At 47.9% G+C, this 25,172-nt stretch overlaps 1 protein-coding gene, 1 long non-coding RNA gene and 1 pseudogene across 6 annotated transcripts; all 3 read right to left on the minus strand.

Moving 5' to 3' along the window:
- Positions 1-207: 207 nt before the first annotated feature.
- On the minus strand, positions 208-6,235 carry LOC120587687 (uncharacterized). 2 transcript variants are annotated; one of them, XR_005649060.1, is made up of 4 exons: positions 5,618-6,235; positions 3,995-4,083; positions 2,633-3,850; positions 208-2,294 (listed from the first exon to the last, which is right to left on the minus strand). It is a non-coding gene; the product is annotated as an uncharacterized LOC120587687 (long non-coding RNA). The 2 variants fall into 2 exon arrangements; XR_005649059.1 differs by having other exon boundaries at positions 2,633-4,083.
- Positions 6,236-12,937: 6,702 nt separating this feature from the next.
- Positions 12,938-24,849, minus strand: DNPEP (aspartyl aminopeptidase). Of its 4 annotated transcripts, none has more exons than XM_039844853.1 (15): positions 24,733-24,849; positions 24,050-24,143; positions 23,875-23,963; positions 23,660-23,773; positions 23,282-23,407; positions 22,960-23,090; positions 22,594-22,669; positions 22,369-22,476; positions 21,573-21,650; positions 20,490-20,573; positions 19,353-19,513; positions 18,926-18,965; positions 18,705-18,806; positions 13,445-13,612; positions 12,938-13,077 (listed from the first exon to the last, which is right to left on the minus strand). In XM_039844853.1, exons 1-15 carry the CDS (start codon positions 24,736-24,738, stop codon positions 13,027-13,029), a joined length of 1,428 nt encoding a protein of 475 aa, XP_039700787.1. In that variant the 5' UTR covers positions 24,739-24,849; the 3' UTR covers positions 12,938-13,026. The 4 variants fall into 4 exon arrangements, with proteins under 4 accessions (XP_039700787.1, XP_039700789.1, XP_039700790.1 ...); XM_039844855.1 differs by having other exon boundaries at positions 12,940-13,077; positions 24,645-24,792; XM_039844856.1 differs by lacking the exon at positions 24,733-24,849 and adding an exon at positions 24,541-24,644 and having other exon boundaries at positions 12,940-13,077.
- LOC120587877 (uncharacterized) lies at positions 17,060-17,177 on the minus strand (annotated as a pseudogene).
- Positions 24,850-25,172: the final 323 nt, after the last annotated feature.

Here is a 25,172-nt window from a genome sequence, read left to right on the forward strand (position 1 = left end):
ACCCTCTTCTTCTCTTGGTGTAAGGCTTGGTCTCTCCATCACTTGGGGAAATTTGCTCTGTCCTGCATCACAATCAGGGGCTAGTTCTTTATATCCCCACACCCCAACCTTCCCATCTCATCTCAGAGATTCTGGTCAGGTCCAAACCCCACCCATCCTGCTTTCAGAAAAATCTGTAGAAAGAATTTGCTTGAAAACCAGCTTTAATAATCCAGATTTGGGTCAGCCTGAAATTGTCCTTCTTGAGAGCAAAAGGGAAAGTGTGAAGGATAAGAGGCTCCCTAGAGTCCTTAATCAGCCACAAGGTTGTGACTCAGAGTAGAGAAAGGCTCAAAAACATCCTAAAATGGGGAGAAACAAGGGGTTTTCAATGAATATACTGAGGGTTGCCACTTCCTACTCCACGCCTTATGCAGCCCCCACCCCCGCCCAATTCAGAGCAAGTCTCCATGGCAGTCTTGAACTGAATAGAATAAGCCATGAGATGAGTGACTTGGGCACCTCTAAAAGTTAGAAGACCTCTGAAGTCGATTTCTTCAGGCTCTTCCCTGAGCCCCATTTCTAGTCCTGTCTCCTTCACAGTGTTTTCCATTAGACCTGTTTTGTCCCCTGAGCCTGGAGGACAATGGCAGCTCCTTGTTTGCATACTTGATAGAACCATGGCAACCAGTCCCTATCCTGAGATCAGTCATAAGACCAACAATGTGGTCCGGCAACCAATCCAAGCTTAGGAGGCCTGGCTGCCACAGTGACAGGGATGGAGACCAGTTTCCTTGAAAGGGGTGAGGAGTTGGAGCACCTCTGAGGTTCTGGCTGCCTCTGGATAGAGGCAGGAGCTTTCCAGTGATGCTGCCATGATCTTAGTCCAAGGTACCACCAGATCCGAACTGGATTCAATGGCCCTAAACAGGTCTACCTGTTTTTACTCTTGTCTGTTTCATAATCCATTTTCCAGCACCATCACTGTATCTGTGTAAAATGTTTATCATATTATCCTATTCGCTTCTTTTAAAATCCCCCAATGATTTCCCACTACACTTTGACTGAAACCCACAACCTGTCTATAGACTACAAGCCTTAAGTAGTCCTGGTCCAAGGTCATCTCCCACCACAGACAATTAATTCTGTCTGTTCTCCTAAGGAGCCCTGCAATCTCATGAGGGCAATTGTATTTGTAATTTTCTCTGCCTTGGGGACTCTTCCTCCAGATGTTCCCCTGGCTGCTTTCTTGTGTCATTTAGGTCAAAGTTCAAATGTCACCTGCTTGGGCTACCCTTAGTGTAGAGAGGTGTGATGCGTGAAGCAGCCCACTATCTACTGGGGGCCATGAAGGAGAGCTGGAGGCTGTGCAGGCAGAAGGCTCATTCAGGAGACCTTGTATAGTCCTGTTCCATGCTTGCCCACTCTTGTTTCTCAGCTGGTAAGTAGATAACTACTAGACGAGTGGTTTTTCATCTGGGTTCCAGAGAGCTCGAGGGTCCCTAGAGATGTCTGAGAGCCTTGCCCAGGTGATGTCCTCAACACCACAGAGCAAAGGCAGGTCGACTGTGAGGAGCTCTGGATGCCTCTCTTGTTTAAGGACATTTTATATGTATGTAAAGTGGGGATTAGTGTCATGTTACACTCAAGATTTTCTTAGAAAAACAGAGAGCCCATATATTTTCCTAAATTTAGACAATCTCTGAGGTAGATTTCTGCAGGCCCTTTGGCTCCATGCCTGTGCTGGGTCCCACAGAATAAGAGGCCATCGGAGGCCCCCAGCCCTGGCTTCCCACAGTTGCCAAAATCTGTGAAATGTTTCTGTGAGAAACCAAGAAAGTGGGGGGCGCCCTCCAGTGGGAAAAGAATGAATTTCCCTTTGATCCCCCCACAACTGGCAGGCGTTTTTCATACCGTCTTTAATCCTCACAGCAACCAGGCAGAGTCGCCATTTGACGGATGTGGAAGAAACTTGAAGAGCTTAGGTAATGTGACCAAGGTCACAGCGGGGCAGCAGCAGAGCCAAGACTGGGCTGGCTCTGTCTGTATTGAAAGCCCTGTTCTTTCCCACCCTCCAGGCCCTCTCTTCCAGAAGGTCCTCTACAGGGCTCAGAGAAAAGTCCTGTCATTTCTCACCAGCCAACATCTATCCCCTCCCTCTTTAAACAGGCCCATGGTGGGCTCAGCCTTCCTGGACCAGGCCAGGCCTTCACCTGCAGCAGGGCCTTGCTGTGGTTGGTCAGCTCTTGGTTCAAGACCTTTGGAACCACTTCAGGATTCAAGCATTTCTCCCAGTTCACCTCCGTCACTGGGCTCTGAGGGGAGGGGAGGCAGGAGTCAGGGGTGAAGAGATGGGGTGCGAAAGAAGGATTTCAAAATCCCTGAGGGTATGTCATTTTAGGGAACAATAGTTGAAGTTTCCCCTCAGGCTTGCCCCTAGGAGACAAAGATTAAGCCAGGGACAGCAAATAGGAGCCATGCTTCCTAATCCCCTCCTTTAGCAGACATCACTAATGGATCATGGGGTTGCTTCTGGCTGAAATCACACAGGCGCTCTCTTCAATCTATTCCCTGGACTTCTGACAGCCGGTACCTGCAGCCCTAACATTCATTCCCTTCCCAGTTGCTCTACCAGACTACAGGCCTCACATACCTCAGCCTAGAGTTTTGGTGGCCAAGGCTTCCTGCCCATCCCTCATGCAGGTCTCTAGGGCACCGAGCCTGGGTATCTTCTGGGTCCTCACATCTTGGGTGACATCATCCTTCCAGAACAGTCCTGCAGGATGAAGTGAGTTGACCCTTGGGACAGTCTGATTGGCCCACGCAAGAAATCAGAGTGTGATTAGAATTTGTTTTCCCCAACGTACATAGGGGGACCACAGAGCATTGGAGGGATCAAATACTGGCCGGGGTACAGGAGTTTGCCTTCTGCCCATTTCAGCATTTGAATCCCTGCTCTTACTAGCTCTGTGACCCTGAGAAACTTAATTAAACTTGCCAAGCTTCAGTTTTCTCATCCATGAAATGACTAACCTCATAGGGTTGGTGAGAGAATTAAAGGAGATAATGCATATAAGTTTCTCAGCACAGTGCTTGTCATATATTAAATGATCGAACGGGAATTTAATAATGATGCTGTTGTGAGAATCAGATGAGGTTGAGGATGGAAAGAGTGCTTTTAAAACACTAAGGTATTATTCATACATTAGACACTATGATTATTCTTAGTGGTAATTTGAACTCAAAGCAGATCTCCATTTTGAACCCTGCAGCCATGAAACTCTGCTTTCAGAAGGGTTAGACACTTTTTTCTGAGGAATCACCTCCCACTCTCCATCCCTACCTTTCATGTCTTCTATTTGCCATATGCTCTGACCTGCCCACTGCCCCAATTCTAAGTCTGGGATATGTCGAGGGGAGGGTTCTGCCTGGGGACCCTATGATTCCTGGCTCTGGAGAACTCAGATGGCACCAGGGGATTGGGCCAGTCCCAAGGAGGTGGATGCTGGCCTCTTCCAGGGACTTCTAGTCACCTCCGTTGTGCTTCACTAAAGAGTCCAGGAGTGAACAGCTCCCTGCAAAGGTTGGGAGACCACCATCCCTGTCTCACCCAGTACCTGGGTAGGGGAGGCTCCAGAGGTGGGTATGATGAGAAAGCTCAGGCAGGGAAATTTGAGGAAGGAGCTTTTAATGTCAAGTCAGGGGCTTCCTCTCTAACCCTGTATCTGACAGGCCCAGGGTCTCTTTTCCAGCTCCTCTGGTCTCACCTCGAGGCACAGGCTGCTGAAGTGTACCTTGCCAGGTTCAGAAGACTGGGTTGATGACTTCTTGGAAGGGCCTGGCCGGCCACATCCCACCTTGCTCTGTCCCTCTAAGGGCATGCGAATGGCATTAGCAGAGATCTTGGCCAAAAGCTTTCAAAAGGTCCCGGTTGCAGAGGAGCAGCACCCTGTGCACCGTCACTCCCAGATCGCCCGCCCTTCCCAAGCATCTGCTTTCCCCACTGTCCCTGCACTTCTGCCCTTTGCCTCTTCATCCTCGGGGGCTCACTCATCCTGTCACAGACTTCCAGGGCAGAGCAGGATCTTCAGGCAAAGAGGCAGCCTGTGGACAGACAGGTGAGCAGAGCCTCCGATGGCTACAAAGATTGAATGGACAGACAGACAGGCAGGCTAGGGATGGGTGAAGAACCTCAGCTGCTTCCGGGGAGGATAGCTGCAAAGAGTTCTGGAATCCTTGGAAGAGTAAAGCATGGAACTTGGCTTCAGACAGCGCTGGGGAGTCAGGTTCTTTTCCTGAAAGCCACAATATACCCACCTACTATACAGACCCTCCTCAATCCAGGTAGATGGGATGCGGCGGGAGAGAATCCAATTTCCTTGTTTTGTTTTGTTTTGTTTTTTTCCATCCTGACTCTCTCTCCTCTTCCAGTTCACAATTAGATCTCAACAATTATGCAAAAAAAGTGAAGACCCCAATAAAAAGACACATAACCCAATTTTAAAATGAAAAAGGATCTGAAGAGACATTTCTCCAAAGAAGATATTCAGATGGCCAATAAACATGAAAAGATGCTAAACACCATTAGCCATCAGGGAAATACAAATCAAAATCATGACAAGATGCCACTTCACACCTGCTAGGGTGGCTAGAATCAAAAAGAAGTAATAACTAGTGCTGACAAGTGCTGGTGAGGATGTGGAGAAACTGGAACCCTTATAAACTATTGGTGGGAATGTAAAGTGGTACAGCTGCTGTGGAAAACAGTCTGGTAGTTCATCAAATGATTAAACATATAATTACTACATGACCCAGCAATTCCAATCCTAGGGACACACACGAAACAAATGAAAACATACATCCAAACAAAAATTTCTATACGAAGGTTCATAGCAACATTTTTCGTAAGAGCCAAAAAAGTGTAAACAACCCAAATGTCCATCAGCTAATGAATGGATAAAGAAAATATGGTATATACACACAATAGAATATTATTCATTAATACAAAATGAAGAACTGATACATGCTACCATATGGATGAACCTTGAAAATATTATGCCAATTGAAAGACGGCAGTCACAAAAGATTACATATTGCGTGATTCAATTTATATGAAACGTCTAGAATAGAAAAATCTATAGAGACAGAAAGTAAATTGGTAGTTGCTTACGGCAGGGTTGGGGGAGTGGTAGTTAGAGGGAGGAATGGTTACTGACTGCCAAAGGCTACAGGGTTTCTTTTGGGGATGACGAAATGTTATAAAATCGATTGTGGTGGTGGTTGCACGACTCCATACATATGCTAAAAACCACTAAATGGGTGAATTACATCTCAGTAAAGTTATTTATAAGTCACCAACAAATTTAGTTTTATAGAATGGAAGCATTGTAGCTTAACACAACTTTTCCCAAACTTCAGTTATTTGAGAACCACCAGCGTGTTTTGGCTTCTCTTTGTACCACTGTATTATTGGCTTACTCTTTTAAGTTGATTCATATTTCGTTTTCAAGTAAAATTATTTGAAAAGGAAACTTTGCCACTGTAAATGGAAAACCACTATCTCCTGACATAGAAAATAATGATCAAAAACGGAATTTAAAGCAAGAGCGCGCACCAGCGAGAGAACCCAGCACCCTACCGTAGGGGAGGAGGCTTCGGGAGGGAAGCTGGGTCTTTGAGGCAGCAATCCTGTTACTGGAGAATGGGGATCCTCTCCCGGCCCGTTGTCCAGGTTCTCGATGTCTCCAACAAAGAATTGAGCAAGACACTGAAATACAGCAGAAAAGAAAAGCTCTATAGAAAGGAAAGTACACTTCCAGATGTGGAAGCGGACCTGAGCAAGGGAAGCCTGGCTCAGAAGGCCTGGTAACAAAGCCTTTGGGGTTTTTATCCCTATTTGCCATGGGTGGTTACTTTTCTTAGGGGGGTGGGCATCCTTGATTGACAATTAAGATTAACAGGACTCAGTCATTCATCATTTGCTTTCTGCACATGTTTGTTCCCAGAATTCAGTCTGTTATAACGATATTAACGAACTTCTGGGTATTTGCATCATATTATAATGATAGTATAATGAGGCTCAGGTGAACTGAAGGTCATTGGGTCTTCATTGTCCAAGTGTGAGTGACTGGCTTAAACTGGTACCTAATGCTCTGCTTACTGGTTTCTCTGTGGAAGTTACTTTTAGCCTAAAAATTCCTTCTGGCTTGCTTAATTATGGGTGGATTAGGACAGACCCCTTCTAGGATAGGATGACCTCAGTGTCTTTGTAGGCAGACCTGAAACCCCCTAACTTTTCTGCCTATCTCTTTTCTAAGAGCCATGAACCCCCTTATTAGTAGTATAGATGTTGAGGGATGGGAGGTCTCTTCTGTATCTTCTTCCTGCTGAGAAGGGTCATTGTCCCTGTCTACTGGGGTTTCATTGAGCTCTTTCTCTTTCTGCCTTAGTCAGGGTGTGGTCTTGGGTTTCCTGCTGAAAGTGTAGCCTCAGTCCCTAGACAAGGAAAAGAAGATACAAACTTGTTATTTAAATCATATATCTATTAATTTCTATTGTTGATTTGCCTATTAAGCAAGTAAAGGGAAATAGGCTTGGTTAATGTATTTCTTAAAGAGTGAAAAAGACCTTCGGCATAAAGTCCCCTACTCTCTCAGACTCTAAGGGCCCTGTCTGGCCTAACACCATTTCTGCCAACAATGGGCCGATGACACTTATCGATAGCCAGGGGATCTGAGTCACCAGTTTCAGGGTAATTATTGGGATTTGATGGATAGGGCTTTTTTCCTAAAGAAAGGAGGGAAGAAAACTTAACTAATTTTACTAAAAAGATTAAGAACTGTGCAAGAGAAGTCCCATATGATTTCCCACTAAAAGATTAAGAATTTTACAAGTGATGTCCCATATCAATCCTAGGACTGATATGTAAAGGGTAAGGCAAGCGACCCTAAGTGCAGCCCCTAACGTCATCAGGACTAAAACTCTGAGCTCCGGAGTGGCAGAGGCTTGGTCTGGAGGTGGCTCCTGAAGAGAGGCCTGGTTGCGAAGGTGGAAGGACGCAGGCACATTCACAGGGCCCAGCACCCCTCGTGCCCCTTTAGCCCTCTTCCAACCCCTAATGCCGCAGGAAGTCTTCTGCGTTGGTCTCCAAGTTCAAAGACCCGCGGAGACGTGGTGGAGAGGGAAGGGCGCGAGTGCGGGAAAGGCTAGGAGCCCTCCGCGTCCTCTGCGGCTCCCTCCCGCAGTCGCCCCTCTCACCAGAGTGCGCATCACCCCATCACCTCCCCAGGCTGGAGCGGAAGCCCTGGCGCCTGGCTGGGCCCGGGCCTCTTCCCACGGTCAGGGCGGGATGCCTGCCAGCTTGGCTCCTGCAGACCCCACCCCTCCGGGCATCTCCGCCCTGGCCCCTTGGCACGTGCTGTTTCTCCCGTAGCCTTGTGGCCTGGATCTGTGTCCCTTTGCCCACTCGGAGGTCCCTTCCATTCCTCCTTCTGAACCCCTCAATTCCCTAAGCCCCGCTTCCTGTTTTACGTTTCCTGAAAGCCCAGCTCTTGATTTTTGCGCCACTTTCACTTTACACCCACCTCAGGCATGCCTGGTTTCTCTCCCCGCCCCCCACAGGTTTCCAGGGCTTTGTTATTTGTACCCCACGCCTCTCAGCCCTCCTTCCTCCCAGGACCTTCCCGCCTCCCCCCTAGCTTTCCTCCACAGCCACGGTTCTAACGTGACGTCCCCTTCCCCTACCGACCTCTCTCTAAGCGGAAGCAGCAGAATCGGGCACTTGCGCGGGTACCCGGGCCACCAGGCTGCACTGACCTCTGCAGGGTGCCTTCCGGCAACTCCTTCGCTGCCACCTTCCTGTGGATGGAGCAGGAACTCCACCAATCATGGTGTTGACAGGCCCCTAACTCCCACACTCACCCTACTGCTGGCGTGATAAGTCTGCACTTTTTTAAGTGGGCTGTAACCACAAATGCAAATAACCCCTGTTCTCTGAGGTATTTAACCGACAACAAGAGAGAGAGAGAAGAGAGAGAGAAGAGAGAGAGAGAGTGAGAGAGATGGGGGAGTGAGCGGGGCGGGGAGACACAGAGAGAGAACCATTCGTAATTGCATATCGGCAATCAGCCGCTCTTGAGAAGTCGGGTCCCCTACCTGGGTACTCCTTAAGATAGTGCGCTCCCGGTAAGATTGCCTGGGGTCAAATCCACGCACCTGCAGGCACTCTCACTTCTCTGTGCCCCAGTTCCTTATCTCCACTGTGAGAACAGTATCTAGTTGACAGTATTCTTAGAAGGACCTGTTAATTTAATACTCAGGAAACATTTAGAAATATGACCGACAGGCACATAGTAAGCACTCAGTTAACGTTTGCCATTCCTGTTCTCTTACCCTGCCTTCCTATCCGTGGCACTCCCTAGGCAGTGATATGCTTTCTCCCTGCAAAAATTTTCTCCTGTCCATCCATATTTTTTTTCCCAGACGCCATCCCACCACCCTACTCACAGCTCCATAATCTTTATCAGCTACCGGGATTGCATGTCATCTGGTTGCTTGGAATAACTGGTTGCCTGATAACTTGGGGTGTATTCCGGGAGCCTAGAATAATGTCTGGGTACATTGTAGGTGCTCAATAAATACCTGTTGAATATTTGTTGTCCCACTCTTGCCTCCCTATAATCTCTGAACATGCACCAAAGGAGCTTTCTAAAATATGAACTGAAACATGTTACTCCCTTGCTTAACATTCTTCCATGCTTTTCCTCTATACTTTCAAATAAACGCTAACCTCCCAACCACTGCCTTAAGGCTCAGCATGATCTAACCCTGTCTTCTTCTCCAGTTATTTCCTTCTCTCTTCTTCCTCTCTGTTCCAGTCACACCAGCCTCCTTTCCATGAACCTCTCATGAAATTGTTGTCAAGATGTCAGTCAGGGCTGGATTCATTTGAAGGTCTGACGGGCGCTGGAAGACAGACTTCCAATGTGGCTCACTCACCCTCCTGGCAGTTTGGTGCTGGCTGTTGGTAGGAGACTTCAGTCCCTTGCCACATCGGCCTCTCCATACGGCCGCTTGAGTGTTCTCACAACACAGCTTCCTCTAGAGCGAGTAACCAGAGAGAGAGAACAAGGAAGAAGCCACCGTAGTTTTATAACCTGGCATCAGAACTCATATACCATCATTTCTGCCATATTCTGTTGGCCACACAGACCAACCCAGATACATCATGGGAGAGGACTACACAAAAGCATGAATAGCGGGAGGTATGGATCATTGGAGGCCATCTTGGAAGATAAGTACCACTTGCAGTATGTACATGCAGGTATGTGTGTGTGCGCATGTGTATGTATATATTTGTGTGTGTATATGTGGGTTTGTATGTTTATATGTTGTGTATGTATGGATGGATGGATATGTTTAGATGTTTTGTGTTATATGTACTTACTTGTGTATGTATACGTGCGTGCCTATGAATGTTATATGTGTGTGCATAGATGATTTTATAGTTGCATTTATGTGTATATGTGTGTGTATATATGTCTATGTGTAGGTGTGTATATGTATATTATGTTTGTATGTGTACATGGGCATGAACATGTTGTGTTTGTGTGCATAAATATGTGCTGGCCCACACATACAAGCTTAGAAATATCTCCTGCTATATGGCAGAAAGCCAGGAGCCAAGAGTTGGGGCACTCAGGGGAGGAGTCCCTCTTTTCCCTGAGACTACATGGATGGACGGGATCTAGAGCCTGGAGAACAAGTTCTCCCTCAAATCCAAAGTATGTAGATTCACGGTCCTCTCTGCATTTGGCTCCCCTTCGTCAAGGCTTTCTCTCTGTTTCATTTTTGTTTGAACATTTCAGTCTGCCACCAGCCACAAAGTAAGGGAGCAGAGGAAGGGGTGACTCTTGTCTCCCCAGAAGCTGAGTTCAATGGAGAGCAGCGCCCCCTGGGGGAAACAGGGAGATGAGCCAGGGGAAGGGGATTTTCCTGGAAAGCCCAATTGACCTTCTTGCTTATCTATTCTCTGCTCGGGGCCAATCCCAGAGCTTCTAGGCAAGAAAGAGGCATTTTTCTCCCTTTCTAATCGTCTTAGAAAAAACTCCTCTTTCAATTTAGAATGTTTCTCATGTCAACTTTTGTGTCTAGAGGCCCTTGTGCTCTTTTCCTTTTCCCTTTTTGAAAAAGTATTTTTACCTTATGATTGTGAAAAGTAATCCAGATAAACAGAAGTGGATAAGATGTAAAGGTCCAGCTCAATAGATTGTCATCGTGAACCACTGTGTGATACTCTCCAGGTAACAACACCGCCAATACAGAAACACCTCCCTGTTCCTTCCAGATTACAGCCCTCACTCTCTTCTCCTTCCTCCCAAAGTTAATCATTCTCCTGGTTCTGTTGGCAAAACGTCCTCCTTTATCTTAGTTATTGTGCAAAGCAATTAAGAAAACATTTCTAAAGAGTGTATCTGCTTCCTAGGGCTGCTGCAACAAATCACCACAAGCTTGATGGCTTAAAACAACAGAAATTTATTCTCTTACAGTTCTGGAGGCTGGAAGTCCAAAATCAAGGTGTTGGCAGGGTCACGCTCCCTGCACAGGCTCTATGGAGAGTTCTTTGCTTCTTCCATATTCTGAAGCATAACTCCGATTTCTGCCTCTGTCTTCACATGGCCTTCTTCCCTGTGTCTCCGTGTGTCCAAATCTCCCTCTAATGTTAACTAAAAGTGATGAGCAGACACCTTTGTCTTATTCCTGATCTTAGGAGGAAAGCTTTCACTCTTTCGTCATTAAGTATGATGTTAACTGTGGGTTTTTCATAGATGCTTTTTGTCAGATTGAGGAAGTTCCCTTCTATTTAGGGGTGTTAAATATTTTTTATCATGAAAAGATGTTGGATTTTGTCAAATGTCTTTTCTGCACCTATTAAAATGATCGTGTGGTTTTTGTCTTTTATTCTATTAATATGATATACTACATCGATTGTCATGAATTGAGTCAAGTTTGCATTCTTGGGATAAATCCCGCTTCCTCGTGGTGTATAATCCTTTCTACTTGCTGCATTCAGTTTGCTAGTTTGAGAATGTTTGCATCTATATTCATAAAGAATGAATTTCTTCCTTTTACATACAATGTCTTTGTCTAATTTTGGTATCAGGGTAATACTGGCGTTCTTTCTTCTTTTATTTTTGAAAGTTTTAGATGTTCGACTTTTCTTATTGACAATAAGAAAAGGGTTTTTTTTGTTTTTAAAATAACTTTATTGAGATAAAATTAGTCTACTTTTTCAATGTTGTATATAACGATATATTTGAGTTTCGATCTTACATCTTATTTAGTGCTTTCTATTGCTTCACTTTTTTTCTCATTTCTCCCCTTATTTTGGATTGAATTTTTAAAATCATCTCCACATTTTTAATATAGGTTCAAACATACAAAAAAAATTGAAATAGTACAATGAACACCCATTGTCTCTCTACCTAAATCAATACGTTTTGACCTAGAGTCAATTCATTTTACTATATTACCGACACATATATACATAATATAGTTTTGCTGAATCATTTGAAGAGAAGTTGCAGAATGGACCCATTATTTTTTCATTATCCTATTTTCCCCACTCAATTAGTCTGAAGTTGTATTAGTTTCCCAGGGCTGCTGTCACAACATACCCAAAACTAGGTGGTTTAAAACAATAATTTATTGTCTTAGAGTTCTGGAGGCTCGAATTCTGAAATCTAGGTATTGGTAGGGCCATGCTCCTTTGAATCCTGTAGGGGAATCCTTGCCTCTTTCAGTTTCTGGTGGTTTGTCAGTGATCTTTGGCGTTCTTTGGCGTGTAGATGCATCTCTCCGATCCCCCATTTTCATATGGCATCTTTCTGTCTTCATATCTTCCCTCTGGCATGTCTCTGTATCAAATTTCCCCCTTTTAACGAGGACACTTTCATATTGAATTAGGGCCCACCCTACTGACCTCACCTTGATCATCGGCAAACATCCTATTTCCAAATAAGATCACATTGACAGGTACCAGTGTTAGGATTTCAACATCTTTTCAGGGGACACAATTCAACTTATAATAGAACTTATATGCTTTTTAAATTCTTTCAATGGTTTTCCTAAAAATTACGGTATATATCCTTGACTTTTTAGTATTGATAGATTCTTTCACTCTCTTCTGAATATTGCAAAACTTTAGTACACATGAACTTGTTGACCTCTCCTGAGTATTATGCTATTGTGGTCATATAGTTTAATTATACCTATTTTAAACCCCACAAGCATTGTTGTTTTATGCATCATATTGTTTTAAAAAACTTAAATGGTCATATTTATATAAAAAATTTTTATACTGGTATCCAAAATATTGGAAAAACCGTTTATCACAATTGTTTTGATGGAAGAGTGTGTAAGGAGACTGTGACTTTTCCTTTGATTTTTTTCAGTGGTAATCATTTTTCCTGGTAATATATTAACCAAATAATGCCAGCAGCTGTTGAGAAATGAAATGGATGATGAAGGGTGATGCTAAAGCCTAGACTGTGTCCTTCTCTCTGTGGTGCTTGGAGGGGCGGGGAGGGATGAGGGAGAGTGGGAAACAGCCTGGGCCGCACTGGGCAGCTCTGGAGTGGTCTAATGCTGAGTGTTGAGACCTCAGAGGGCTGAGCTTGGCTTCAGGACTATTCTGGGAACAGAATTATGGAAGAGTATTGAGGCCACTTCCAAGAACGGAGAACGGAAGATGGGAGAAATGACCTTCCCATTATAGACCCACCCAACCTGTGTCCACTTCAGGCATGAACTTAAGGAAGTTTGCAATCAGGCCTCCAACAGCTCCTGAGCTGTGGTCTCCTTCATCTGTACCCCAACCTCCCTCTCTGTTCTGGTTCCAGAAGTTTAAGCCAGGCTTAACCCTACTCATCCAATCGCCAAATAAGCACAACAGAATGAGTTTGAGTGAAAAATCCACTTTAATAATCCAGCTTCAGCTCAGCTGAGAACTTCCCCTCTCAAGTGCAAGAGAAGTCTTTCCAAAAGGCCTCAATCCACTGAGAGGTTACGGCTCAGAGATGGGAATAGCTCAAAGAAGCCCTAAAATGGGAGATAATATGGGATTTGGAATCAGTGGAGACCAGATAGGGGTCCCCCGCCACCCGCCTCCCACCAACACAGGCCCCAGCAAGACAAGGATAGCTGCTTTACCCACACCTGACAACCACCCCAGTCTTCTCATCCCTGATCACTTCTCTGTCCCCTCATTATCATCTGGGGGCTCATCAGGGCACCTGAGCCTTGAGAAGAATGGGGACCATTCTTTTTCTACATGGTAGCACCAAGACCATCAGCCCCATCACCCAGGCAAGTCACTTAGTGGTGGCGATGTTGTTGCAGCAACCCACCCAGGTAATAGAGGGGGAAGGAGCCCAGTGGGATGGGTGATGGGTGGGGCGGGAGCCACCTTAAAGAGGGTGAGTGTCTGGAGCACCCCTGTGGTACAGGCTGTCTCCCGGATGGAGTGCATGGCCAGTTGGGGGCTGCCTAGATCCAGTACTCGCAGCCCCAGCCGAGAAGCCAAGATAGGTCCAATGGTGGTCCCGCAGGGGGAGTCATTCCGGACCATGAGATCCTGCAGAGAGAAGCGGTTCATGAGCAACGTGCAGTATGTGCTCATTAAGGCCAAGGAGGAAGTCACCTTATAACTGCAGGGATGAAAGGGGCCTGGCAGACGGTCCACTTCTACCCCTCAGAGAGTGAGTGTGACCAACATAAAATCACAATACCAACATTAAATGGCAGGCCCAAAGGATAATGTATTCTGAATTGGTCCTATTCTCTCCATCTATCTTGCCTCCCATAAAGAATCCATTCTCCACATTGCAGGCAGGGGAATTAAAATAAAAAGGATCCTTTCTGCCAGGGGTCCCCAACCCCCAGGCCACAGACCGGTACTGGTCCAGGTCCTGTTAGGAACTGGGCCGCACAGTAGATGAGCAGCGGGTGAGGGAGCGAAGCTTCATCTGTGTTTGCAGCCGCTCCCCAGCGCTAGCATCAGCGCCTCAGCTCCACCTCAGATATCAGGCATTGGATTCTCATAGGAGACCTGGCACATGGTGCCAAAAAGGTTGGGGACCGCTGCTTATGCCACTCTCTTGCTTAACACTCACTCACCACCCCCTACCCCATACGCATACAAAGAAAAATCACTCAGTAGTTTTATTGTTTTTAAAAATATTGCTATTGGCATTTTGAAACTATTTATATTCTGGTAAAAAGATAAATAAGAAAATCATTTGTTAGATATCAAGATTTTCAATGTAAGGGAAAACAATTATAAAATCAAATAAATGAAGTAATAACTATTCTTAATTTTTGAATAAGAATGATGATTTTGAATAAAAATCATGATTTTCAAAATACATATACTTTTTTCTAGCCAGCCCCGACCCACACCAATAACAATGAACACTCATGGTGCCAGACCATGGTCTCTATCATTAGCCACAAAACGCTAACAAGCCTGGGGAGAGAAATGAACAAGATAAGACTGCAAGTTCTCACTGCACCAAAAAGAAAACTTTCAAGAGTCATGTCAAAGGACACAGGAATTACATTGAAAGGGCTCCCATTGGTCAAAGTTACTCCAAGTTGAAGATGAAATAAAATGATTATAGTCCATCAGATAACATTGATTTTATAATCATAGACAAGAAAAAGGAAAAAACCCTCTATTTGTCACCATTTGAGGAGGCTATTAAAACACTTTATCTTGAAAATTGGTTATTAAAGGGGAAGAATTAGCATTTATCCTGTCTTTCCAGTAGGAACCACACTTTATAACAACCAAATAGCCCTAGTTGATAAGAAGAAATTTCCATTTCACTAATAAATGTAAAAGGGGTGAAATGCAGACAGGAGGAATTGAAGGGGTTCAGTAAACTCTAATGAAATTTTTGATTTAGGCAACAATTATTAATTGATGTTAAAACCTTTACGTGTCTGGTTGATGGGGACTTGATCGCTCATACAGGTTTACTGTCCAGTCTGAGGAAAATCCACATATGATAGGGGGATCGAAGGGCACCCCCAATCCAGTGGTCACTTTGATCCCTAAGGGTGGATCACCCAGATGATAGTCATATGATGCAACATGAAGGACACACCAGCCAAGATGTATTCTGGCCAAAAATGTTTCAAGCCTTCAATCCATCAAGCCTTCAGATATGAATTACGGTTTACAGGAAATAAAAGCTAAACAGCACCAGGAGGAAGCAGCCAGGCAAATTCAAAAAGCGAGAATTACATGGGATGATCAGCCTGGTTTTTTTCAACAAGCCAATATTATTTTAAAAAAAAAACAGGGAGGTATATGCTATATTAAAAGACATTTAAGCAACATATAAACCAGAAATAATGTGGTCCTGACCTGGATATCAAAGAATATTTTTGGGTTAAGTGGGGGAAACTGAACCTGATCTGTGCATTACATGAGATACAAATATACTCAAACGAAAATTTACTGATAGAAAGGGAAAGAGTACTGAATGAAAAGAGGAAGCAAAAATCATGTTTAAGATGATTCCATTCTTTGAAAAATGTGTTAAGTATATGCATAGAAAAAAATCTGGAAAAAATATACACAAATCTCTAGGGATTAATGTTTTAGTTTATTTCTATCTTCTAATTTTCTAAAGTACACATGTCCTATTTTTGCTATAAGTTATTAAAGAAAAATCCCCCAATGTCTCCCCACTGTCTTAGAGGGGAACTGAAACAGCCTTCCATGGCCTTGGAGGCCCTGTACAACTGGCCTAGATGGAGGTAGGTGGGTGGGTGGGTGTGTGTACGCACACCCCTCTTCTCGCCCTGGCTCTGGCACTGTGGCCCTGTTTCCTTTTGACAAACCAAGCTTACTCCTGCCCCACTGTAGGCCTTTGCATTCATTCCCTCTGGCCAGGATGCTCTCCCTCGAGACGCGCCCACAGCTGCCTGCCTCTGTCTAATCTATCTAATCTATCTTTTTCTGTCTGTCTACAAAGGCATACATACTTCTTGTCTTATTGTGTTTTGGGTTTTTTTTTGTTTTTTGGTTTTTTGTTTGTTTGTTTGTTTGTTTTACAAATTGAAGGTCTATAGCAACCCTGAGTTGAGCAACTCTACTGGTGCCATTTTTCCAGTAGCATTTGCTCACTTTGTGTCTGTTACATTTTGGTGATTCTCGAAATATTTTAAGCTTTTTCGTTATTATTATATTTGTGATGGTGATCTGTGATCAGTTAAGTATGTTTGATGTTAGCACTGTAGTTGTTTTGGGGTACCACGAACTACACCCACAGGAGAGTGAACTTAATCAGCGAATGCAGTGTATGCTGACTGCTCCACCAGCCAGCCGTTCCCCTGTCTCTCTCCCTCTCTTTGGGTCTCCCTATTTTCCAAGACACAACAACGTGAAATTTAGGCCAATTAGTAACCCTGCAATGGCCTCTAAAGGTTCAAGTAAAAGCAAGAATCGCACATCTCTCACTTTAAATCAAAAGCAAGAAATGATTAAGCTTAGTGAGGAAGGCATGTTGAAAGCCAAGATAGGCCAAAGCTAGGCCTCTTGTGGTGGTCAGCCAAGTTGTGAATGAAGAAAAAAGTTCTCAAAGGAAGTTAAGAGTGCTACTCCAGTGAACACACCAACGATAAGGAAGTGAAACAGCCTCATTTCTGATATGGAGAAAGTTTTACTGGTCTGGATAGAAGGTCAAACCAGCCACAACCTTCCTTTAACCCAAAGCCTAATCCAGAGCGAGGCCCTAACTCTCTTCAATTCTATGAAGCCTGAGAGAGGTGAGGAAGCTGCAGAAGAAAGTCGGAAGCTAACAGAGGCTGGTCCATGAGGTTTAAGGAAAGAAGCTGTCTCTATAACACAAAAGTGCAAGCTGAAGCAGCAAGTGCTGATGTAGAAGCTGCAGCAAGTTACCCAGAAGATCTCGCTAAGATAATTAATGAAGGTGGCTACACTAAACGAGAGATTTTCTTTTTTTTTTCCTTTTTTATTTTTTAAAACAACAACAACAACAACAACAAAAACCGCCTACAGTGCTTGGTGTTCCAAGGTGGTCTCCCATCCAAGTACTAACCAGGCCTGACCTTGCTTAGCTTTCGAGATCAGACGAGATGGGCACATTCAGGGTAGCATGGCCATAGACTAAACTAGAGATTTTCAATGTAGACAAAACAACTTATGTTGGAAGAAGATGCTGTCTAGGACTTTCATAGCTAGTGAGGAGAAGTCAGTGCCTGGCTTCAAAGGACAGGGTGGCTCTCTTGTTAGGGGCTAATGAGCTGGTGACTAAGTTGAAACCAATGGTTATTAACATTCTGAAAGTCCTGAGGCTCTTAAGAATTATGCTAAATCTACTCTGCCTGCGCTCCACAAAGGGAACAACAAAGCCTAGATGACAGCACATCTGTTTACAACATAGTTTACTGAATATTTTAAGCCCACTGTTGTGATCTACTGCTCAGAAGAAAAAGATTCCTTGTAAAATATTACTGCTCATTGACAATGCACCTGGTTATCCAAGAGCTCTGATGGATATATACAAGATTAATGTCCTCACACCTGCTAACACAACATCCTTTCTATAGCCATGGATCAAAGAGAATTTTGACTTTCAAGTCTTAGTATTTAAGAAATACATTTTGTAAGGCTGCCATAGTGATTCCTCTGATGGTTCTGGGCAAAGTATACTGAAAACCTTCTAAAAAGGACTCACCATTCTAGATGTCATTAAGAACATCTGTAATTCATGGGAAGAAGCCAAAACATCAACTTTAGCAGGAGTTTGGAAGAATTCCAACCCTCATTGATGACTCTGAGAGGTTCGAGACTTCAGTGGAGGAAATAACTGTAGACGTGGTGAGAATAACCATAGAACTGAAGATGTGACTGACTCGCTGCAACCTCATGATACAACCAACACCCCGATCAGTCGGCAGCCATCAACATCGAGGCCAGACGTTCCACCAAAAAAAGATTATGACTCACTGAATGCTCAGACGATGATTAGCATTTTTTAGCAATATTCTTAAATTAAGGTATATACATTGTTTTTCAGACATAATGCTATATTGTACACTTAACAGACTACAATGTAGTGTAAACATTACTATATGCACTGGGAAACCAAAAAATTCTGGTGATTTGCTTTAATGTAATATTCATTTTATTGCAGTAGTCTGGAACCAAACCCACAATCTCTCTGAGGTTTGCCTGTGTCTATACCTGTACCTATGACAAGATGGGTCATAGGCAAGAATGCAAGTGAGCAGTTAGAGTTCTAAGTTCTAAGTTCCCCAGCCCTGAGTACCCTTACGGAAGCCCCCAGGGTGTGTAAGAGAGACACGGGGGAGCTGGGGGTGCCATGAGCACACTGTACCTTTAATCTTCACAGAAATCCAACAGAATAGGCATCGTTATCAGCCCCATTTTACAGGTGTAGAAACTGAGACTCAGAGAAATTTGGAGACCAGTCCAAGGTCACACGGCTAGCACCACAGCAGCACCCGCATAGATCCCAGCTCTGCCCATATCCAAAACCCCTGTTCTCATTCTACTGAGACCCCCTCCGCTAAAGGTTGTCTACTGGGCTCCCCATTCATTGGGGGCCAGTCTGCTTGTGCCCTCCCCTGCTCACTCCCCTCCCCCCTTCTCAGGCAGGGCCTGCCCTCACCTGCAGGGGCACCCCAACATTGCTGGCCACCTCACGGATCAGGGCCTCTGAAACTGCATTCGAGGCATAACGTTGCTTACTGTTCACCTTGATCACAGGGCCCTGGGGAGACGGAAACCAGGAATCAAGGGTGAGGCAGAGATGGGGGACAGGCCCATAGGGGATGAGATGGAGCCCAGAGCCAACTCAGTTCCCAGGTCCCTGATACAGAAGCATCTCACCTTGTGAAATAAGGGCCGGTGGTTCTCCTCATGCTTGTCCCTGTAACAGACAGATTAAGGGCCAGTGATGGCAAACAGGAGCTGGGCCTGTCTACATCTACTGCCTCTCTTACAACAGACATCACTAATGGATCACGGCATGCTTTCCCACCCAGCCCCGCAGGACCTCAGAGGTATGCTAAACAGTGTTCCAGGCAGCCTCTAGAGACAGATGGAATTAAATCTGTAGATAGAGCCTATTCAACATACCTGGGTTAGGCATTACATGATTTTGACCAAGCTGGGCCTTGGAGCAGTCAAAAGAAAGCCCCCATTGAACCTCCCAGGTGAATGAGGAAGGGGAAGGGGGAAAGGCTGGGGCCCAGGGTTACACCCAGGTCTCCGGCTGAGTCAGGACTGTGACTGCGTGCCTGGCACGGACACTCACAGGTAGTTGGGGTGCACGGCGTGGGCCATGTCTGCGCTGATCATGTAGGACTTGGGTATGGCTTCCTCGAAGGCTGTCAGGTGCTGAGGTGAGGCCGAGATCCGCCGCAGCACCAGCTCTGTCAGCAGTGACTGTGCCCCCTGAGCGCTCTCAGACCCCACCTGGCAAGAGCAGAGACCTGGTTCTGGGGTCTGGGCTGAGGGGCTTGAGCTGGAGGCCCAGGAGAGGGGCCTAACACCCACACTGGCCCAGGACCCCACCGAGTCCATGAGTGAGAAATGTGGGGTATTATCAGCAACTTCCCAACCCTGGTGTCACCAAAACCTGAAGGTAGGCCGGGGCCAAACTAATCCTCAGTCACCTCTGGGGCAGAAACAGCACTTTCTGGTGGCTTCCTGCACTGCCCCTCCTTCTCCCCTGACCCTCACATCTGGGGCTCAGCACAGATGCCCCACTACAAGGGTCAATCCTCTTTTATGTGTGTGACAGAGACCAACTGCTAACTGTCCATGATATCTTCTGTAACACCCAAGCTGTGGCTAAGTATGTGACTACGCAAGCAGAGATGACATTCTTAGTTTCCCCTGAAGCTAAACATGGCCAGGATGAGTTCTGTGGAATGTAAGCAGTGGCGAATGCCACCTTTGGGTCATGCCCTTAAATGGATGGGCAGGCACTTCCCCTTCGCCCTTTCTCCCTTCCTATTAACTCAGTATAGATGAGATGGCACGAGCTGGAACAGCCACTTGGATCCTGAAATGGAAGCTATGTGTTCAGGAGAGTAGAGACCTGTCCTGAACTGCTAACTCTGACCTGTGCGGTTATATGAGAGAACTGTCCAGCTGTTCAAGCTCCATTACAGTGTCTAGGATTGCACCCTAACACAGGCAGGCATGATGAGAACCTACCATGTGCCGACCTCTGGGGCTTTGAGGATGAAAGGGCACAGTCCTTGTTGTCCAGGAGCTCACTATGCTCACACAGAGAAACATGGGAGGTATGGTCACAACAGAGGCCGATGAATGCTGAGCCAGAGGAGACCAAGTGCTAGAGAGCACAGGCAGTGTCTCCTCCACTGGCACAGGCCGGCCATGGAAGACTCCCCAGAGGGCACCCTCCCCAGAGCCCTCTGTGTACCTCTTCGTTGTCGTAGAGAGCAATCATGCGCACGTGGGGATCCGCGGCCAGGGAGGCAGGCACTGCGCAGGAATCGATCAAGGCCTGATTTAGAGAGGGATCAAGAGCATCGTCTTCACCCCTTCTGCTTCCATAACTCGGCCCGCCAACACCTCAGAGTTGCCCATCCCCACCTGTCATCATGGCTGCAGTGAAATGGGCTTGTGCTTTCACTGGCCTTCATCTCTGGGGGCATTGCCTGGTGGAGGGCAGTGGGGGACCTTTCTAACGGGATAGGAGAAGCCACCCTTTGGGAGAAACTCCCATGCAAAAGGCAGGAGGATGTGTAAAGTGGAGGGGAAGGGCGGAGAATCCTATAAAGTCAAAAGAACCACAAAGATTATGCAAACTAACTGGCCTCAGTGAAGAGATCGGGGTTCAAAGAGATGACTGTCGCTCCATCAAGGAGACATGACTGGCTGGCTTACAGCAGAAGTGAACATGAGTTCCAGATCTAGCTTTGGTCTCATTTCTAGCCCAAAGCCTATCTCCAAGAACAGGATGGGGAGGGAAACAGAGGTGGGAAGAGGGCAGAGGGAGGGGTGAGGGTAAGAGGAGAGGAAGGGAACCTACTAGGGTGGAAAGAAAGTAGGACTATTAAGGTGGCTAAGAGGAAGAAAGACAACCCCACTGAGATTCCGAGGCACAAAGAGAAGGCTCGGTGGGCTTATTATACCTGAGGGTGGGGAGCAGATGGAAGTGGATGATACTGCCTGATGGGCTGTTAAGACCTTTCCCTTGAAGCAGAGGTTAACTTAAAGGAGAGGCGGCAGAAACAGGGTTAGGACAAGACACTGTGGTACCCTAAACAACCTCTCAGCCTTCCTCACCACGGTTCCAGGCCCCAGGCTGGTGCAAGGGTGGGACCAAGAGGAGTGATGCTGAGGCTGCGGCATTTAGGCCCCACCCCATGGCCCACCAGCAGACTGGGGGTGGCCAGTGGCTGTCTCACCACCTGCTGGGGCTTGAGGCAGCAGTTCCCTTGCCCCAACACTCTGCCTCTCCTGGTGCTACATGCTGCCTGGGGGTGCCCCAGCTCCTCACCTGCAGAGCACAGAAGCAGCTATGCAGATTGTCCAGTCGAGGGGCAAAAATGAACTCCTCATAGGCACCACCCAGGACCTAGAAAGATAAGACAGTCAGCCTGACGTTTAACCCCATACCCCAACTCATCTGCTTCTCCCAGCTCCCAAGGGCCTGAGCTTGAGCTGTCTCCTTGGTTCCAACATAACTTCCCTCGGACCCCTGGCTTCGGACTATGATCCTGCTGTGCAGGGCTGGAAAATGGGGCTGGGCTGGAGCTGAGGGACAGAGGGTGGCCTATAGTTCCTGACCAGTTCCCATGAGACAAGAAAAGGGAGGAGCTGAATGGTCACAAGAAAAGGTAAAGAATAACAGAGGAGACCAGCTGAGACACAGAAACTTGGTGCACATTCCAAGAGGACTGAACATCCAAAGTCTTAGCAGTCGACAAATGGGAGGGACACGACGGCAGGCTCCAGAAAAAGGGTGGCCACGTGGAGGCCTCTTGCCCCCAGAAGTTCAGAGTCAGTGGGGGTCAAAGTAGACAGGACCAACTGTAGCAGAAACTCCTGGGGGATCTGTGGAAAAGCCTATTCCCAGGCCCCACCCAAGAGCATCCATGGAGGCAGGTCTGGAGCAGGAAACTGCCGTTTTTGAGAACCACTGTCCTGTAGACAGAAGGATGGGATGTCTACTGGGTAGAATAGGGATGAGAATACTAGGAGAGTAGCAAAGGCGAAGAGTGCTTCAGGGGACACACTGGGGCAGGCTGCTATCCCAGGGGTCCCCATCCCAAGTTTCTGCAGTCCTTCCTCACCGCAGGCTGGGTGTCCGCAAGGCAGAGCTCCATTTCCAAGATGTCCTCGGGGCTCAGCCCCAGATGGGCACAGAGAAGGGACATGAGGACCGAGTGGTGTCGGTCATCCTATAGGGCAGAAGGGTGTTGGGAGGAGGGTCTGTTCTTCCCTGCCTCTCCCCTTCTCAGGGAATCGTTTCCTTCCCCCCCTGCTCACCCCTCCCCATAAGTAGAGGAGTGTCTTACTGCAGCACTGAGGGGCCCTGGCTCAGGAGTCCCCTTCTCCAGCTCTTCCTGGACTGCTGTGGCAATAATGGGGACTCTGTGGGGAGACACGTGAAGACGAGTTGTGGGGAGGGCTAGAGGGCAAAGGGGAGGGGCACTGGGCTCAGGCATCTCTTGATGGGGAATAGCCCTTGCCCTTTAATTCCCAATTGGTCCCCCTGAACAGCATAGTTGTGAGGGCCCTCGGACATCAACTGGGTCTCAAGAGTAGAAACTGATAGTGGCCACCATTAGGTAGTGGTCTCTCAGGTCCTGCTGGAGCCCCTTCCATCACCTGGTGCCATATCCTATCCCTCCTAGTCACCAAAGCCCTTGCCCCAGTCTCACAAGTGCATCTCCATGTTGGGCCCGAAGTTCTCGTTGATGTTTCGCTGCAGATGGATGGCCAGGTGCGGGATGCGAAGAATGGGCCGGTCCACATGCACCAGCCGCTGTTCCAGCCGGCCTGAGGTAGGGCACTGTGGCCAACCAAGCCTGGTCAGCCCCGAGCGCCTCCCAACCACAGCTGGTTAAAGCCCCCACTTCACACAGACTAACCGAAGTGGCCCTTTGATCTGGACTGCCCTTTCCCCGCTTCCCCCAGAGTTGGGGGTAGCTCTCCACAGAGAGCTGAAGATGAGAACCTCCCAGGTTCAACCCCAGTTACTACCTTGATAATGACGCGTCCAGCCAAGGTCAGGTCACGGTCAAACCAGGTGTTCCAGATTCCACCGCCATAGGTCTCCACACCAACCTGCTGGAAGCCCATCTGGCTTCGGCGAGATCGCCGTTTCACCTGAGTGTGAAGATGGGGAATGAGGAGTCAGAGAAAGCTGCGTGACAAGATTTGGAGATGAGATAGGCTGTTCACAAGCTAAGTAACATAGAATGAATATTAGTGATAGAGAAGGGTCCAAAGTGTGCGGGCGGGGGATGACAAGCCTCCTTCCCTGCTCAATGGAATAGAGTCCCCGATGTGTTCCTCCCAGCTCTCTCTTGCCCTATTCCTTGATGCCTCCCCCATCTCAGTGCAACCCCAATTCCTTACCCGGAGGCAGGGGCTGTCCGTGTGGGCCCCAATGAGGCTGAAACCATTGCCAGGAACATACTGGCCTCCCACAGCAAAAGCGATGATGGTGGAGGAGTTCCTGGTCAGGAAGTACTGGGGAGAGGCAGGGGCTTGAATTGGATTAGCCGGCCTACTGGCACACAGTACTTTGAGCTTAGGGACCTGCCTTTTGGTCCCCACCTCACCCCTAGTACCTTGCTCTCGGGCTTGATATCCCAGCTCTCGGCCTCCTTGAGCTCATGGAAGCCAGCTTGGAGGAGGCGGCTTCGGCACTCGGCCACAGCTGCAGGGAAAGAACCCTCTCACAGCGACAGAAGCCGGTAGGAGGCACACCAGCCCCTACCCGCCTCTGCTGCCCTGGTCACTTACCATGGAAAGGAGAGGGGCTTCGGTTCACGAACTTGAGAAGCTCCCGGGCCGCGGCCTGCACCGCCTCTTTGCGGGCCCTGCCGCTCATAGCCACCTAGGGCAAGGAAGCGCTCAGACAACCCTGACCTCTCAGCCAGGCTCTGGGGATTTCCACCCCAAACCCCCAAAGTGACCGTTCCAAGGTGCAGACCTCTGCTTCCACCTCTTTCCCTACGGAGAGACTCAGACGCCGGCCGAACCTCTCTCCGCTGAAAGCTTTGCCCGCCAGCCAAAGTATCACGAACCCCGCTGCGGTCCCCGCCCAGCAAGTTCAAGACGCCGCGCCCCTAACCCGCGCCTAATCTGAGCTTTAGCCCGGCCCGCTAAATCCCACCCCCACGTGCCCGCCCATCTGGGAAAGCCCGGCCGGGTCTCAAACTCCGAGATCCCACGCTGGCCCGTGCGCGACCCACTTCCGGAACTGAAGCCCAGTTCTCCAGGGAATAACCCACCCGCCCACTCCAGTCTCTCGCAGACACGCCTTTTCAACTCCAGGAAGGTCGGGTCACGCGGGGCTGGGCTTTCGGTTTCTCTTTGGGTCAGGCGCGGCCCCTACCTCAGCGTACTGCTGAGCTTGAGCTCGAGAGGCTCGAGGCCGGGTCTGAGATAGAAATTCGAGCGGGTCGGGCGGGGGCCCCACGTACCTGCATGGCCCCACGCTCGGGTTAGCGTTCACTCGCCCAGGCCCTGCACTAGGCCCACCCCACTCCTGCCACTAGGCCCGCCTCGCCCCGCCCCTCGCCGGGCCTGGCCTTACCGTCCGCCCCGCCCCTCCCGCCCGCTCAGGCCTCACCGTCCCTTCGCCCCCGCCCCCATGCCCGCTCAGGCCTCACCAGTCCGCCCGCCCCCACTAGTCCTTGCGCCGATTTCGACCCGCCCGCTCAGGCCTCACCGTCTTCCGTCTCCGCACGTTCCCCGCCCTGCGCCGGGCCTAGCCATCCGCCCCGCCCCCGCTGCGCCCTCCGACGCGGGGGCGGGGGCCCTCTGCCGTGCAGGAGGTAGTAAGGCAGCCGCCGACCACCGCCCTCACCCCTCCGCGAGGTCAGAAAGTCCGAGAAAAGACTCGCCTCTGGCAGCTCACCTG

Source organism: Pteropus medius, unplaced genomic scaffold (genome assembly GCF_902729225.1).
Source record: "Pteropus medius unplaced genomic scaffold, Ma_sr-lr_union100, whole genome shotgun sequence".
NCBI classification, from domain to species: domain Eukaryota; kingdom Metazoa; phylum Chordata; class Mammalia; order Chiroptera; family Pteropodidae; genus Pteropus; species Pteropus medius.

What these genes read in the sequence shown, in the direction of transcription:
- DNPEP (XM_039844853.1), bottom strand. An exon ending in CGGACAGCCCCTGCCTCCGG is followed by an intron (nt 23,408 to 23,659) that starts GTAAGGAATTGG and finishes CTTCACACTCAG; the next exon opens with GTGAAACGGCGATCTCGCCG. An exon ending in CAGGGCCCCTCAGTGCTGCA is followed by an intron (nt 22,477 to 22,593) that starts GTAAGACACTCC and finishes TCTGCCCTATAG; the next exon opens with GATGACCGACACCACTCGGT.